Source organism: Rana temporaria, chromosome 9 (assembly GCF_905171775.1).
Source record: "Rana temporaria chromosome 9, aRanTem1.1, whole genome shotgun sequence".
Taxonomy (NCBI): domain Eukaryota; kingdom Metazoa; phylum Chordata; class Amphibia; order Anura; family Ranidae; genus Rana; species Rana temporaria.
Window position 1 is genome coordinate 165,707,384 of NC_053497.1, and position 16,902 is coordinate 165,724,285.

Below are 16,902 nucleotides of genomic sequence, written 5' to 3' on the forward strand. Positions count from 1 at the left end.
TTCGGGTTTGACTTGAAGAAAAGGTGGCAACCCTAGTTTTATAGCAGAAAGTAAAAAAAATATATATATTTTTTTCACTTTAGCTCCTGCATGCCGGAAGGTAAAGTATATCCGTTCATTTGAAATGCATAGACAAAGCATAAAACATCAGCAGAAAACATATTGCAGCGTGTGCATGTCATCATATTACTGTCCTGTTTGTAATCTATAGCATATAAAAGTAATGGAGCGAGTGATTGTGTGTGTCTGAGCTCGCCGTGCAGCGTACAGGCACGAGACGTTGGTGACACAATCACTCAGAGTCATGAAGCTGTAGCTGCAAATTCTACTTTCACTTTTATTTCAGAAAACAGAGACGCAGCAAGATGCCGGGACCTGGGAACCCCTTTGCTTCTTCTGAGGTGTCCACTGGGGTAAGTGATAAAGGCCACCTGATTTGGTCATTGTCCACTAAAAAAAGTGGGCTGTAGGGGATAAAGAGCCAGAAAGTAGAGAGGTATTCTGTGCCTGGAGGGAGGAGGAGGAGGAGAGCTGCAGCAGTAGAGAAAGGCAAGATGAGGAAATGCCTGGGTTGTTGTGTGTTATGGTGAAATAATTTCAGGAATGAGAGGCCCTAAACCTTTGGCGGGGCACAAACAAACTGAAAAACAAAAAAAACACACCAATTGCAGCCACTGTGCCCATCAAACGCAGCTACTGTGCCCATCAACTGCTGCCAGTGTGCTCATTAATTGCTGACACTGGGGTAGATTCAGGTACCGCTGCGCACTCCTTACGGAGGCGCAGCGTCCCGTCTTTGCCCTGCGTCCCCGCAAATGAACTGCGCTACGCTTCATTCACGAAGCAGTAGCCACGTAATTTGCGTGGGCGCTCCTCAAAAATGCCCGGCGTAAGGGCGCCTAATGTAAATGATCCCGTAGGGGGCGGGAATCATTTAAATTAGGCGCGTTCCCGCGCCGAGCGTAGGGCGCATGCTCCGTCGGGAAACTTTCCCCGACGTGCATTGCGGCAATTGACGCCGCAAGGACGTCATTTGCTTCAAAGTGAACGTAAATGGCGTCCAGCGCCATTCACGATTCACTTACGCAAACGACGTAAAATTTAAACTTCGCGACGCGGGAACGACGGGTATACGTAGCATTGGCTGCCCCTGCTATTAGCAGGAGCAGCCTTACGCGAAAACCGACGTATGCAAACGACGTAAACTGCGTACGCAGGGCTCGCGTAGGGTTGTGAATCGGCGTTAGTATGCAATTTGCATACTATACGCTGACCACTACGGGAACGCCACCTAGCGGCCTGCGTAAGAATGCAGCCTAAGATATGACGGCATGAGGAGCCTTACGCCAGTCATTTCTTAGGCTGCAGTCGGCGTATCGAGGTTCCTGAATCAGGAGCATTCGATACGCCGGGGTAAGTAAGCAATTGCGCTGCGTAACTATGGTTACGCAGGTGCAATTGCTCTTTGAATCTACCCCACTGTGCCTATCAATTGCCGCTACTGTGCCCATCAATTTCTGCCAGTGTGCCCATTAATTGCTGACACTGTGCCTATCAATTGCCGCTACTGTGCCCATCGATTGCTGCCAGTGTGCCCATTAATTGCTGACACTGTGCCTATCAATTGCTGTCAGTGTGCCCATCAATTTCTGTCAATGTGCCCATCAATTGCCACTACTGTGCCCCATCAAATGCTGCCAGTGTGCATCGCCCGGCACTTACATATCTCGCAGCAGGTCAGTGGCGGTGTCCTGCTCGTCCACGCTCCTCGATGTGTTCTTCCGTCCTCTCTATCAGGTGTCCAATCACAGCGCCTGACGTTTCAGCCAATCAGGTGACAGGTAAACTGAAAGGTTATAGAGCGGTGCCAGGAGAGAGGGGCGGCGCCCATGCACCCCTTATGGACGCACCGCCACTGGTGTATGTAGGACATGTCAGGTCATGTGTCAGAAACAAACCTGAAAGACATGCTAGTGTCCCTAAGAGCTTCCTTACATGCTGATCTCATGAAATGTGTAACTGACACGTCAGTGTGTGTGTGTGTGTACTGACATACACACCCACACACTGACATACACACCCACACACTGACATACATACACGTCAGGGTATGTGTGTTAGGTAGGTCACCCCGCGCCACTCCACCGCACCTGCACCCCCCCCCCCCCCCCCCGGTGCCGGCTTCAGGCTGAACCCCCTGGTCTTTTTGCCACCTAGCAACGCCCCTGGTCAGCACTACAGCCAGGCAAGTAGCAGATTCAGGAAAATTAATCAATGGCAACTCGTGTGTTGCCTCATGTCCAGGTTTCCTTACAATTGTGGAAGATTTGTAAGTTCTTCAGGATTATTGGCTTTGCATCGTTCCTCTGAGTTCTGTAACTACTTAGCTAGCTGAGCAACGTAATGAATTTCAATGCTAGCTTTTGTCTTTGTAGACCACCATCATGGCCATAGAGTTCAATGGAGGGATTGTCATTGGATCCGACTCAAGAGTGTCCGCTGGGTGAGTCTCAATGGCTCGGGTGTCATACAATTTTTTTTTTCATTACATTCTAGTTCTGTCTATTAATCTCATTCCCCTCTCTCTCCAGAGACGCTGTGGTCAATCGTGTCTTTAATAAACTGGCTCCTCTTCATGATAAGATCTACTGTGCCCTCTCTGGTTCCGCCGCTGATTGCCAGGCTGTAGCTGATATGGTGAATTACTATTTGGAGGTGCACAGGTGAGGCCATGCCTATGCAATGGGGCCCAATGTTTCAGAGGGCCCAGTACTGCCCATCTCATAACATTGTACCCATTTAGCTGTCACAATAACCCTTTCTCTGCCAGAGCCGTGTGTGTGTGTGTATTTTGCACACGTTTAAAAAATTTATTTTAATTTAACTGAATACTGCGGAAACCCCCAAAACATTACAGTGGAAACTCGGATTGCGAGTAACGCGGTTAACGAGCCTTTCGCAATACGAGCACTTGAATCCTGCTCGTTTTGTGAGACGAGCACTGTATTTTAAAAAAATCCTGACTCGGTTTGCGAGTGTTGTCTCACAAAATTAGCAGGATTCAAGCCAAAGCGGTGTGCAATGCTGCGTTTGGCCTGAGGTGGAGGGGGCGCCGGAGCCAAGCAAAGCTCGTTCCGGCACCTCCCACCTCTGGCCACATCAGGTATTGCATGCTATTGAAGTCAATGCAGAACAAATTATTTTAGTTTCCATTGACTTCAATAGGGAAACTCGCTTTGATATTCGAGTACTTTGGATTACAAGCATTCTCCTGGAACGGATTATGCTCGTAATCCAAGGTTCCACTGTATATATTTTCGGAAAGCAGACACCCTAGAGAACAAAATATTGGTTGTTCCAAGTTTTTATGTCACACGATATTACCGCAAAGTAAAAGCTAAAAGTACATTGTAGGGCACTTAAACACAATAAATGACACATTATAAAAGATGAGGTTGCACCAAGTAAATAGATACCCAACATGTCAAACTTTAAATTTTAAATTCCAAACTTCAGTACCCTATATTTTCCATAGGCAATGCCTTAAAAGCTCCCTACAATTTGGTTTAGCCTCACAGATTAAGTCTGCTGCTAAAAAATATTGGGCTAGATTCAGGTAGGAGATACGACGGCGTATCTCCTGATACGCTGTCATATCTCAGAGATACGACGGTCGTATCTATGCGCCTGATTCATAGAATCAGTTACGCATAGATCTCCCTAAGATCCGACAGGTGTAAGTGACTTACACCGTCGGATCTTAGGATGCAATACTTCGGCGCACGCTGGGTGGAGTTCGCGTCGTTTTCCGTATCGGGTATGCAAATTAGCTGTTTACGGCGATCCACGAAGCTGCGCGCGTTCGTCGCATTCTCTTACGTCGTCGCTAGTCGGCTTTTCCCGTCGTAAAGTTACGAGTCCTATTTAGATGGTGTAAAATTAGACCATCCATGTTAAAGTATGGCCGTCGTTCCTGCATCGAATTAAATTTTTTTTTATTTGCGTAAGACGTCCGAGAATACGAAAGGACGTAACGCACGTCGCCGTTCAAAAAACACGTCGGGGCGCCGTAATTTCGCGCAAAGCACGGCGGGAAATTTTCACACGGAGCATGCGCAGAATGTTCTGTGCGGGAGCGTGCCTAATTTAAATGGTACACGCCCCATTTGAATTAGGCGGGCTTGCGCCGGATGGCTTTACGTTACACCGCCGTGAGTTTACACGCAAGTGCTTGGTGAATCAGGCACTTGCGCTGAAAAGTTGCGGCGGTGTAACGTAAATGAGTTACGTTACGCCGCAGCGCAGGTACCTGAATCTAGCCCATTGCTCTTACTCCAAGGTGCGCAGCATTGTATATCGCAATCAACGTCTTCAACTATATCTTGGGGCCCCCATGGTGGCGGAACGCCAGGGCTCAGTCACAAGTGAGACCTTTCCGACCCTGGTAGTTCCGCCACTGCTAGGTAGTATAGGCTGGAGCCTCAGTGACGGCCCAATGGAATCTTCATTCGAAGTGTAAAAACCCTTGTTTGCTGATGTTGGCTCATATTGAAAAATAAATATATACCGTATTTATCGGCGTATAACACGCACCCTAACTTTAAGAGGGAAGTTTCAGGAAAACAACTTTCCACAGCCCCCTGCGTATAACACACAGGCACAGTTTACCCTCTAATTTCAGGGTAAAAAAGTGAGTGTTATACGATAATAAATACAGTAACTCATGACTCAACCCGACAGGATAAGCAGTATTGTCTATATTTATGCTTTCTTGCACATCTTTTTTCACTGCAGTATGGAACTGGACACTGCGCCCTTAGTGGTAGCCGCTGCAAACCTTGTAAAGGGGGTCAGCTACAAGTACAAGGAGGAGCTGTCTGCACATCTCCTCGTGGCTGGCTGGGACAAGAAAAATGGAGGACAGGTGAGTGAGAAACTAATTGAATCCATACAAAGAAGGTAAAAAGTAGAAATAGATGAATCTGGGGGGAATTTAATAAGATCTGATTGGTAAGAGATCATGTGGAATAAGTAGTGTGTGACCATAATGGGATATATGGGGAGATTGTGTAGACTTTGCCCTATTACTCCGAAATGTTACTCTGATGCTGCGTACACACGACCGTTTTTCATGACGAGAAAAATGCAATTTTTTATATTGGTCATTAAAAACGATCGTGTGTAGGCTCCAGAGCATTTTTCTCAACGTGAAAAATGGGCATTACAAATTTATATAAAAAAAGGGCTGACAATTTTGAAAAAAAAAACACAATTTCTTTTACTTTTTGCTATAATAAATATCCCTAATTAAAAAAAAAACACAATTTTTTTCCTCAGTTTAGGCCGATATGTATTCTTTACATATTTTTGGTAAAAAAAGCGGGCAATAAGCATATATTGATTGGTTTGCGCAAAAGTTATAGCGCCTAGAAAATAAGTTAATTATTTATGGCATTTTTATTATTATTTTTTTATGGCGGGGATCTGCAAATAATTGCGGCGGACATTTATACAGTGATCAGTGCTATAAATATGCACTGATTACTATATAAATGTCACTGGCAGGGAAGGAGTTAACACTAGGGGCGATCAAGGGGTTAACTGTGTTACCTAGAGAGTGATTCTAACTGTAGGGGGAAGGGACTGACTGGGGGAGGAGACCAATCAGTTTCCCTATATACTAGGAACACATAGGTAGATTCAGGTAGAGTTAGGCCGGCTTATCAGTAGATAAGCCGACCTAACTCAGAATCTATGCCGACGTATGTTTAAGCGTATGCTCAAACAGAGATACGCTTAAACATATCTAAGATACGACGGCTTGCGCCGTCCTATCTTAGATTGCAATTTTTCTGATGGCCGCTAGGTGGCGCTTCCATTGCGGCCGGCATAGAATATGTAAATGAGTTTCTACGCCGATTCACGAACGTACGCTCGGCCGCCGCAGTCGATTTACGCCATTTCCGTAAGGCCTTTACAGGCCTAAAGTTATTCCACCTATTAGGTGAAATAACAATGTTAAAGTATGGCCGCCGTTCTCGCCGCGAGATTCGAATTTTTTACGTCGTTTGCGTAAGTTGTCCGCGAATCGGGAGTTACGTCGTTTACGTCCACGTCGAAATCAATAGGCCCGTACGACGTACTTAGCCGCAATGCGCACTGGGAAATGTAGGCGCCCGGCGCATGCGCAGTAGCCACAAAACGTAAAAAACGTGAGGTCAAGCCTCATTACCATTAAACACGCCCCCCCCAACCCATTTGAATTAGGCGCCCTTACGCCCGCCACATTTACACTACGCCGCCCTAAGTAAGGAGGCAAGTACTTTGAGAATACAGTACTTGCCTCTCTTACTTAAGGCGGCATAGTTTAAACGTGCTAGGCTACGCCGCCGCAAATTTGCGCGCCCCTACCTGAATCTACCTAACACAATCTGTCTCCTTTCCCCTGACAGGACGTGGATCTACACACATCCATGTTCCTGCTCTGTCACGAGCGATCGCAGGTGCCCGGCTGACATCGCAGCCACAGAGCACACGCATCAGCTCCTCGGTCTATAAGTCGCTGATCGCTGCCCATACTAGTAAAAAATAACAATAAAATCCATAAAAATATCCCATAGTTTGTAGACGCGATAACTTTTACCAAAAATATGTAGCAGAAAACATTGTGGCCTAAATTTATGAAGACATTATATTTTTTACATTTTTTTATTGGATGTGTTTAATAGCAGAAAGTAAAAAATATAATTTTTTTGTTCAAAATTGGTGTTTTTTGGTTTATAGAGAAAAAAGCATGCGAATACTTTTCGCATGCAAAGAGGTGAGCAAATACCACCAAAAGAAAGTTCTGATTGTGGGGAAAAAAGGATATCCATTTTATTTGGGTACAGTGTCGCACGACCGTGCAATTGTCAGTTAAAACGACGCAGTGCTGTATCGCAAAAAATGGCCTGGTCATTAAGGGGATAAATCCTTCCGGGGCTGAAGTGGTTAAAGGAAACCTGTCTTTAGAGAAATAAGCTGGCTGCGATCACTGTCCTCTAGATTTTAACATGCCAGCTTCCTGACAATCATACCAATTGACCGCGCAATTGTCAGTTAAATTAGTGCAGTGCTGTATCACATCTTTTTTTTTTTTTTCTTTGTCTATCACAAAAAATGGCCTGGTCATGAAGGGGGTAAAACTTCTGGAGCTGAAGTGGTTAAAGTGAATTAAGTATTCGCATGCTGTATTAAAAATGTTTACCGTATTTATCGGGTTATACCATGCGCCAGCGTATAACGCGCACCCCAAGTCTTAGAAAGGTAAAAAAGGAAAAAAAAGAAAACTTAAATTTTTGCCCTGCGTCCATCGGGGGCCTTGTCCGGCGTCCGTCTGCGGCCTTGCGCGGGGTCCGTCCAGCCTTGTGGGTGTCCGTCTGCGGCTTCCTTGCTCGGGGTCCGTCGGCGGCTTTGGAGGTGTCCGTCTGCGGCCTCCATCCAGGTGTCCGTCTCTGTCCAGCGTGTCCGTCTGCGGCCTCCATCCAGGTGTCCGTCTCTGTCCAGCGTTTCCGTCTGCGGCTTTGGAGGTGTCCGTCTGCGGCCTCCATCCAGGTGTCCGTCTCCGTCCAGCGTGTCCGGTGTTCGTTTTTGGATTTGGTGCGAGCCGAGAGGAGCCGGATTTCCTGTGTGTTCGGCTTGTCTCGGCTTCTCTCGCGTGGCTGAGGGCGGAGCCGAGCCTAGCCGAATGCGCAGTACACTCGGCTCTAGGCTGCGGCGGGCGGAGCCAAGCGTGGCCGAGCCTAGCCGAGTGCGCAGTACACTTGGCTCGGCTCGACTCTAGGCTAGAGGCTCAGAGACAGCGGGGATCGGCGTATATCGCGCACCCACAATTTTCCCCTGATTTTAAGGGGAAAAAAGTGCGCGGCATGCGCCGATAAATACGGTACATACACAGATTGTATAAGGGAATTAATAATCATGTAAAGCTCAAACCTTGTAACCAAAATGTGCACTTTATCCATCTCTCCTGACCAGGTGTATGGGACGTTGGGTGGGATGATAAGCCGGCAGCCTTTTGCCATCGGAGGATCTGGCAGTTCCTATATATATGGTTATGTGGACTCCATTTATAAGCCAGGAATGACCAAAGAGGAGTGTGAGAGGTTCACTGTCCATGGTAAGGGGCTCGGAGTGGATCTTTACAATGAAAAAACTATAAACTAAAGGGTAACTTCACTTTCGTGGGGGAAAAAAAAAAAAAATAGCAAATATAACAAATAATATATAAAAGTGCAGCACAAGTCATATTGTAATTAAATGTTCTTAAAAATGACCTTTCCTTTTCAATCTGCAGCCTCTGCAATTTCCTGTAAAATGCAATGTGGTAACCTGGAGGTGTTCTGTACGCAGATGGGGTACAGAACTCCACCCACAAATGTAATGATTGGCTCACTGATTATCCCAGACGTCTGCACTAAGATACAAGTCAGATATCAGGCATCCCCTGCAACACAAATGTCATTTTTGGTAAAATACTCCCAAAGGAAAATCACGTCTAAGGCCCCTTTCACACAATCAGATCAGTCCGCCTGAAAAACTGATCCGATTGTGTGAAAGGGGCCCTTAGACGTGATTTTCCTTTGGGAGTATCTCACCAAAAATGACATTTGTGTTGCAGGGGATGCCCGATATCTGCACCTCTATGGAGCGGCGGATGTCAGCGGTGACATGTCCACTGACATCTGCCGCTATCCGATCCTGTTTGTGAAATCCAGACGGATAGAAACCCTATTTTCCATCCGTCTGGAGAATCGATCTGGATAGGATCAGATGAAAATGGACAGGCGGTCCGTTTTCATCCGATCTCCATAGAGGATAGTGGGGCTTTGACAGGTCTGTCTCTGCACAGTGAGTGGAGATGGACTTGTCATCCGCCTGCTCAGCGGGGATCAGCGGATCGATCCCTGCTGAGCAAAGCAGAAACTAAATAACGGACAAGCCTGTCACTTTCCTCATTAGAACCCTGCAGGTGCAGAAGCTAATTGATAATTATATATCAGACAGGAGGCTCATATCTTATGCATTATCTTTCTTTATTAATGCCCATAGCAGAAATACAACTTTTTCAGTAATTTCAAGTAGAAAACGTTTAACTGAAAGAAAAGAAAAAACTACAACACCCAGCAGCCCTCAGGCTGGGTCTGCCAATCATGAGGCAGGACAGCCGGCATATAAGGGGCTGCCTCCTTAGACCCTTCCTCTTTCTTTCTGCTCATGGCAGAGCATACAAGATAAGTACTTCATATATCTTTATTCTGTGATTGTATATATATATATATATATATATATATATTGTCCCTGATACCGAATGTGGTGTCAGGTAACTTTGTTGAATAATGTTTAATATATTGTGGAATATTGGGGGTTTTTCCCTTGTATTCCCCCGATTTTACGTTTTTACTTCTGTCTCCCTGATACCGGATGTCCCGATGTCAGGTAGTTTTGTTGGAAATTTTGGTTGTTTTATTTGGAAAGTTGTGGAATATGGGGGGTTCCCCCTGTTATTCCCCGATTTTTGCACTTTTATGTCTGTTTTCCCTGACACCGCACGGTGTCAGGTAGTTATGTTTGAGCCTTATTTGAAATCTTTCACTTTGATTTCTTTTACTTTTTAGTCATCCTGAAATCCTTCACTTGATTTCTTTTACTTTAGTCATCCTGACTTGGGCTTCCCCATTTCCCTGGCGCCGGAGCGCTGCGGCGTCCTCCGTGCGGGGTCCGTGCTGTTCCCTTGCTCCCTCAGCGGGCGCCATCTCTGGGCAGCTGTCCCCCCCCTCTCCTTCCTCCCCACGCTCGCCTTCGCGCGCTTGGTCGGTGGGCGGAGTCTCCGCCGCGGCTGCTCCTCCCCCTTCTCGCCGTCTACGGTGCCTCTCTCGATCCGGGTGACACCTCGGCGTTCCCCCCCCCCCCCTATCTCCGAGCAGGACGGGAAAGAGCGGGTCTCATCGACCGCTCTGTCCCTCACATCCACGGCTCAGTTAAGACTCCAGAGGCCGTAGTCTCGCGAGACTTCGCCTCTGGAGTTAAAATCTCGTCAGGCTCTCCTCCCACCGCAAGCTGTCAGCGGTGTTGGAGGCAGGAACCTTACATGTTTCCATTAATTAAAGGCTAATCTATACATGAATATAAATTAAATAAATAAATAAATTAAATAAATAAATTAAATAAATAAATTAAATAAATAAATTAAATAAATAAATAAATTAAATCAATAAATTAAATCAATTAAATCAATTAAATAAATTAAATAAATAAATTAAATAAATAAATTAAATAAAATAAATAAATAAATCTAATTAAATAAATAAATAAATAAATATTAATTCTCGTTTCTGGGGAATTTATTCCCTAGAATAGATACGAATAGATACCTCATTTATCAGGAAAATAATTAATAAAAATATAGATAAACACATCTAAATAAATAATATTTATATAATGTACAAACAAATAAATACATTTATAGCATGTTCCTGTACATGCCTGCCATATGTTACTGTGCTGTTTCACGGTGCTGTCCGCAGACAGCAGATTCTTCTCCTGTGGCTGACGATTGGACCTTACCCCTGCTAGCGCCCCTGTCGGGGTGGACACAGTCCTGGCAGGCCGAGCCTACCTCAGTGCGGCACAGGTTCAAGAACTGATCGGTAGGTCCATCCAGGCTACCATGGCGTCGGTTCCAACCCGCCTGCGCCCCTATGTCCGGACCAGCCGACAATGGTATACGGCCCCTAAATAGGGCAAGGTGTCCCAATGACACCGCCTCCGACTCCCCGGCAGGGGAAGTAAATAACATGTCCCAGGCAGTACCCTCCCAGGACTGCCGACCCACTGCCCTCCCAGACTCCTACCGACCCCTGAGCCTCGGGGAGATGCACATGCAGAGGCAGCAGTCCACTAGACGGACTAAGCCAGACTCATTCGTGGATTCTTCTAGAACAGTCCACGGAGTCCGAGGCGGCTAACACCTTGAGTCTGAGGATGATGATTATGAGAGCAGTGGGCACATGGCGCTTCATGACGACGCCAACCCTGTGTCCCAGGGTGAAACATTATTGGACTCTCGTGGAGAGCCATTTTCGATCAGGGGGCGCTTATCCACCCACACTCCGGTGACTGGGCACCCCAATATATCGAATACTGGATCCGGAGATCGATCGGTAAAGCTAACCGAAACATGTTGTGGGCGGAATGCCCGCCTTTCCAGTACCAAATAAGATTGTGCACACTCCCGAGGTGGACCCATACTCTTGAGGTATCTCACCAAACACGGGAAGTATTCCTAGGGGAATAGAGAGGACCTTTTAAGACCACACAGGACAGGGTCTTAGATCTTTGGACCTATCACCAAACCCTACGCCTTAGTGAGCAGGCTACCGCCTCTGTACAGCCGGTTGACCTAGCCCAACTTAGGGGCTGGGCCCAACGGGCAGTTTTGCCCCCTGGAATGCGCGTACACTTCGTGTTCGACAGAACGCCGCCGCTCAATCCTAAGGAAACTTGGCCCCACCTAGCCGAATCAGAACCTGGATCGGCCGCCGTAGATATGTTAGGCGGGTTCACCAGACATGGACCTGGTCCCCCATCCCATTCGGGTTTTCAAACCTGTACACCGTCCTAATAGACAACGAGTTGCAAGACCTTGAACCAAACAAGCGTTCATTTTCCTGTTAACTTGTGAAATCTCACCAAATTACGGCACCCTGCGGAACAGGGGCGAGGTGGATCAGCTACTTGTACAACCTACTCTTAATGGCTCGTTCTCCTCACCTGACGAACAAACACGCCTCCTGGACGGGCGGATCGCTTCAGGATCTGGGACTCCTCATAAATCACACCAACCGAGCGATCCTTCGGCTGCCCATGACCACTTAGGCGCCATCTGCAAAGGAGCAGGTTTAGCTCAGGGCTAGGGTGCCTGCCCTGCATGCATTTGATTCTGGGTTCAAGCCCAGGATAGTCTGCGATATCACGGACCAGGGCTCAGCGTGGCCACATCTCCACTGTTAGATCAGTATCGTGCTGGGCAAGCAACGGGTGTCCTTACGCGGACTGGCTCGCTTAGTCGGCCTGTTATCGGCGTCAATCCAGGCCATTTTCCAGCCCCTCTTCACTATCGAGCCCCCCAGAGACTCGAGGCTCTACACCTTCGCTAAGGGTTTTCGCTATGCAGACGAAGTCGCTTTGGACGCAGTAGCCATAGTGGAACTACGGTGGTGTTTACGTCATGCTGTCAAATGGAACGGCGAGTCCGTCTTCAATTCTACACCGGATTTCGTCATAGGGTCGGATGCCAGCCGCCTCGGCTGGGGTACTCGGTGCAGCCCCTCGTCCACAGGAGGGACGCGGTCCGCAGAGGAATCTCTGCTGCACATCATCACTGGAATCCCGGCGGCTTTCTTGCCACCAGGAGTCTACTGCCACACACATCAACCTGCTGTGTGTTCTTGCAGATAGACAACGTAACCACAGTCCGGTACGTTGATCGCTTTGGGGGCCCCAGATCCAGTCCTAGCGGTTCGGGCAAAAGACTTCGGGCCTTTCTGCCTGGAACGCAGCATCGTTCCGGTTGCGGAATATAGCCCAGGCTATTCCAATATGGTGGCAGATTGGAATTCTCGTTACCTGGCTGATTCCAGCGATTGCCGACTGCACCGACCAGTGTTCCTGGCCCTCGCTCACCTAAGGGATCCTTCTCTATGGACCCGTTCACCTCTCGCCTCATCCATCAGCTCCCGCACTTTTACAACCGGGAGCCGGATCCGGAGGCGCACACTGTGGACGCCCTCGGCCAACCTGGTCACTGGGGACACACTACGCGTTTCTCCCCGTTCCCGATGACCCTCTGGGTCCTTCTCGTAGCAAACCTGAGAGCATCAGTCGTGCGGCTCACTCCGCGGTGGCCGACACAACCATGGTTTTCCCCTCCTTCTGGAGATGACTGTGGATCTCCCCAGGTTGCTTCCTCACTCCCCTCATCGCCTTGCCGGTCCGAAGGGGGATCTGCACCCGCTCCTCACGAAACACACCCTACCTCTCTTCGCAGGGTTGGTTTCGGGGTGCCGGTCGCGGACAGCGACTTTTCGAGAGCGACTAGGGATCCCTTTTTCCTTGGCCTGGACCCGGGAATAGATCGGCATCTCGATCAGCCGGGGGTCTCTGGGTTTCCCGGTGTGATCAACGACAGGTTGATCCCTTTAAAGGCGCCTGGGTCTGTAGTAGCCTACTGTTGGGCGGACTTTTGATTCCGGGAGGCCCTTTAGCTCCCTTAACGTCTATCGCTCTGCGATCTCAGCCTGCCGCTCCCTTGTAGACTTGCCTGGTGGGTAAAAATCCGTCGGTGTGCCGACTTGGTAGGCGTTAGGTCGAAACGCCCATCTCGCCCAAGTATCAACACTCTTGGATGTGACCAAGGCCCTGACCATGTCCTCGGACTGGGGGGGACAATGGCACTCTATCTTTGAGGTTACTGCCTTTCAAACTTACTGTCCTCTCGTATCTGATTCCGCCTAACGTGTGTCAGGCGTACGGACGTTGGACGTTTCCAGGCGTCGGTTCTCGCCTCAGAATCAGGTTTTCCGGAGTTCTTAGGACAAAGACGGGACTTCAAGCGGTTTTCTACCCGCTCTTCTCCGCGCATCCACGCCTGTGTGTGTCCCGCTGCCTACAGACTTGCGAGTCCTTGTCGGCCCGTTGCGATCTTCGCAATTCTCCCTACTCCTCGTTTTCCTACGTTAAACCTCATTTTCCGGTTTCCGCGACTACGCTAGCCAGAGGGGTACGGTCGGTCATGGGAATGACAGGGTTTGACATAACCCTGGTTGGTGCCCACTCCTACTGAGGGGCGGTGGCTATTAAGGTCGTCACCTCGGTAGGCTCCCTCTAGGACCTACTGCTAGCGGCGGACTGGTCGTCCCGACCACCTTCCACCAATTCTGCTTTAGACCGGAGGAACACATATCTATGTCAGTTTTGTAGTTTATTTCGACTGTTATCTTTAATATATACATTGTTGTAGCTTTGAACTTGCATAAGATATGAGCCTCCTGTCTGATATATAATTCGAGATTTTCCTAGCTTGTGACGGAAAATATTAATTATATGAAGACAGGAGGCGAGTATCTTCCCTCCCAACCCAACCCTATCACGATGTTGTCTCTCTTGTTCTAGGCCATTGCATCACGCATCCTACAGGTCGGAGGCTGATACGCCCCGGGACTTCGTTTTTCAATATCACCGTCGAGATTGCGGTTCCCATTTCGATCCATGGGTTTTTGTGCACCACAGACCGGAAGTGGAGGTTCCTACTGCGTTCCGGATCCGGAGCATGGATGCCGTCGACTGAATCCTGTCCGGAAGTTCCAGTTTGCCAGGCTCCCGGTGTTTCGAACTGTTTTTTCTATTCCAGGTTTCCTGCCGATTCGCCTCAAGAAAGAGGAAGGGTCTAAGGAGGCAGCCCCTTATATGCCGGCTGTCCTGCCTCATGATTGGCAGACCCAGCCTGAGGGCTGCTGGGTGTTGTAGTTTTTTCTTTTCTTTCAGTTAAACGTTTTCTACTTGAAATTACTGAAAAAGTTGTATTTCTGCTATGGGCATTAATAAAGAAAGATAATGCATAAGATACTCGCCTCCTGTCTTCATATAATTAATATTTTCCGTCACAAGCTAGGAAAATCTCGAATTATAAAACCACTTCCATACAGATTTACTCTGCACATGGGCACAAACAATTTGCTATTTCTTCATAATAACAAAAGGTAGGAATCTGCAACAAAGTTTGTTAAAAATCCAGCATTTTTCCCCAATAGTGGAATTACTCTATAAAGCTAATTTTCCACAAAAAAAATAAATCTCTATAGTGAGCTAATGTGTATGTATGTTCCACGTCATGAAGGCGTCATTAAAAGCCAGCGGCTACACATATTGCAGCTGCTGGCTTTTAATAATTGGTCACAGGGCCGATCCGCCCAATAGGCAAGCCGCTTAGGGCCCCGCAAAACTGCGGAGGGCCCCCCAAATTACTAGAGGCCTCGCCTGGTGAGAAGTAATTTTCGGCCCCTCACCCCGCTTCTCAACTCGCTGGCTGCCTGGGAGAAGAGGTAAGAAGTCAGCACTCCCCGCTTCTCACTTTAATGTAAGATGTAATTTCTGACAGCAGAACACCCCCTCGTGCCGCTTCTCAACTTTAATCTTTAATGTGACATGTCACTGTCGGCAGCCCCCACCCCCGCTTCAAGTCATTTTCGGCAGCCCCCCCCTTGCTTAGGGCCCCAGGGAGGTCAGGATCGGCACTGATTGGACACTTACCTGTCCTGCTGTCCCTCAATGTCGGCAGTAGGGTTCCCGGTGCGAAGACGAAAGGCTACACTGCCGCCGCCATTACGGCTATTGCTTTTTTAATATCTACTCAATAACTGCAAAAAAGAATTCCCGTACAGCTTTTTGGAGGTTGATTTTTTATTCTTGTGCTGGCCATACACTATACATAAAATCAGACGAAATTTTGTCATTTAGACAATTTGTTCGTTTTTCGGCCAGTTAATGGGCATAAATTGGTAATCGGTTGGGACGTTTTTGAAACGAAAAAACTAAGTTATGACTGGAGATTTTTTTCCCGAACGAACGATAAATTGAAAGGTTAATGTGTTTCCCGTCCAAACTGTTTGCATTAGGTACTGTATTTATTGGGGTATTGCACGCTACGGCGTATAGCGCGCACTCCTAATGTGGACCCGCATTCCTGTAAAAAAAACATTTTAGTACTTACAGTTTTGGTGTCTTGCGCGGCGTCCATCGGCGGCCTCGTCGGGTCCGGCGTCCGCCTGCGGCTTCGGTGGTGTCCTCCTCGTCGGGTCCGGCGTCCATCTGCAGCTTCGGTGGTGTTCTCTCGCGCTGTTACCCGTCGATTCGCCGCTTCCCGCGCTCAGTTTGAATGCCTGCGCCGACATATAACGTCGTGCAGTACGCTCGGCTTCGCTCGTGCTCACGCTCTGTGACGTTTATGCGAGAGCACGAGCGAAGCTGAGCCTGGCCGAATGTAGTAGCCGAGTATACTGCACTCGGTAAATGTCGGCACAGGCATTCAAACTGAGCGCGGGAAGCGGGTATCGGCGTATATCGCACACCCACGATTTTCCCCTTATTTTAAGGGGAAAAAAGTGCGCGGTATACGCCGATAAATACGGTATATGAGAAAACTAACAATAAAAATGGTTCATTTATGTCCATTGAACGATTTATCGGTGATTACAAGATGGCACTATCGTTTGCTCTCACGGCCAAATTTTAGTTTTTCGAAAATGGGTTTGAATGATTTTTTCGCATAGTGTATGGCCAGCATTACTCTCCCTAGTAGTAGTTTCTGTATTAATGATTCTATGTTGCTTTTCTCTCCTCCCAGCTCTGTCACTGGCAATGAGCCGAGACGGTTCCAGTGGAGGGGTGATCTATCTAATGACTGTAACAAAGGACGGATCGAAGCAGACTCTCCTAACCGGGGATGACATTCCTAAATTCTATGACCTGTAATCACTGGATATAAATATTTGTACATTAATAAATTCATTTCAATAACATTTGCAAGACTTTTTTTTTGTCATTTTTTTCTACATATTTGTTAACTATAAAGTCACAAAACCCAAAAAAGGAACTTTGCTGGGTTCAGAATGTTCTGTCCCACTTACATGTATTTTTATTGAAATGCTTCAGGTTATTATTGTTTTCTAAAAAGACACACAGGGGGTTATTTACGAAAGGCAAATCCACTTTGCACTACAAGTGCAAACTACAAGTGCAAAGTGCATTTGAAATTGCATTGAAAGTCCACTTGGAAGTGCAGTTGCTGTAGATCGGAGGGGGACA

At 47.6% G+C, this 16,902-nt stretch overlaps 1 protein-coding gene across 1 annotated transcript; it reads left to right on the forward strand.

The window, feature by feature from the left end:
* The first annotated feature begins 284 nt into the window (after positions 1-284).
* PSMB9 (proteasome 20S subunit beta 9) lies at positions 285-16,620 on the forward strand. The gene is made up of 6 exons (XM_040324917.1): positions 285-413; positions 2,436-2,503; positions 2,592-2,723; positions 4,795-4,924; positions 8,017-8,158; positions 16,442-16,620. The coding sequence occupies exons 1-6, from the start codon at positions 366-368 to the stop codon at positions 16,567-16,569; spliced, it is 648 nt and encodes a 215-aa protein (XP_040180851.1). The 5' UTR covers positions 285-365; the 3' UTR covers positions 16,570-16,620.
* The last annotated feature ends 282 nt before the right edge of the window (positions 16,621-16,902 follow it).

Coding starts and splice junctions, on each gene's coding strand:
- PSMB9 (XM_040324917.1), top strand. CDS start 366: ATGCCGGGACCTGGGAACCCCTTTGCTTCTTCTGAGGTGTCCACTGGG. Junction 2,504..2,591: donor GACTCAAGAGTGTCCGCTGG/GTGAGTCTCAAT, acceptor CTCTCTCTCCAG/AGACGCTGTGGTCAATCGTG. Junction 2,724..4,794: donor TACTATTTGGAGGTGCACAG/GTGAGGCCATGC, acceptor TTTTCACTGCAG/TATGGAACTGGACACTGCGC.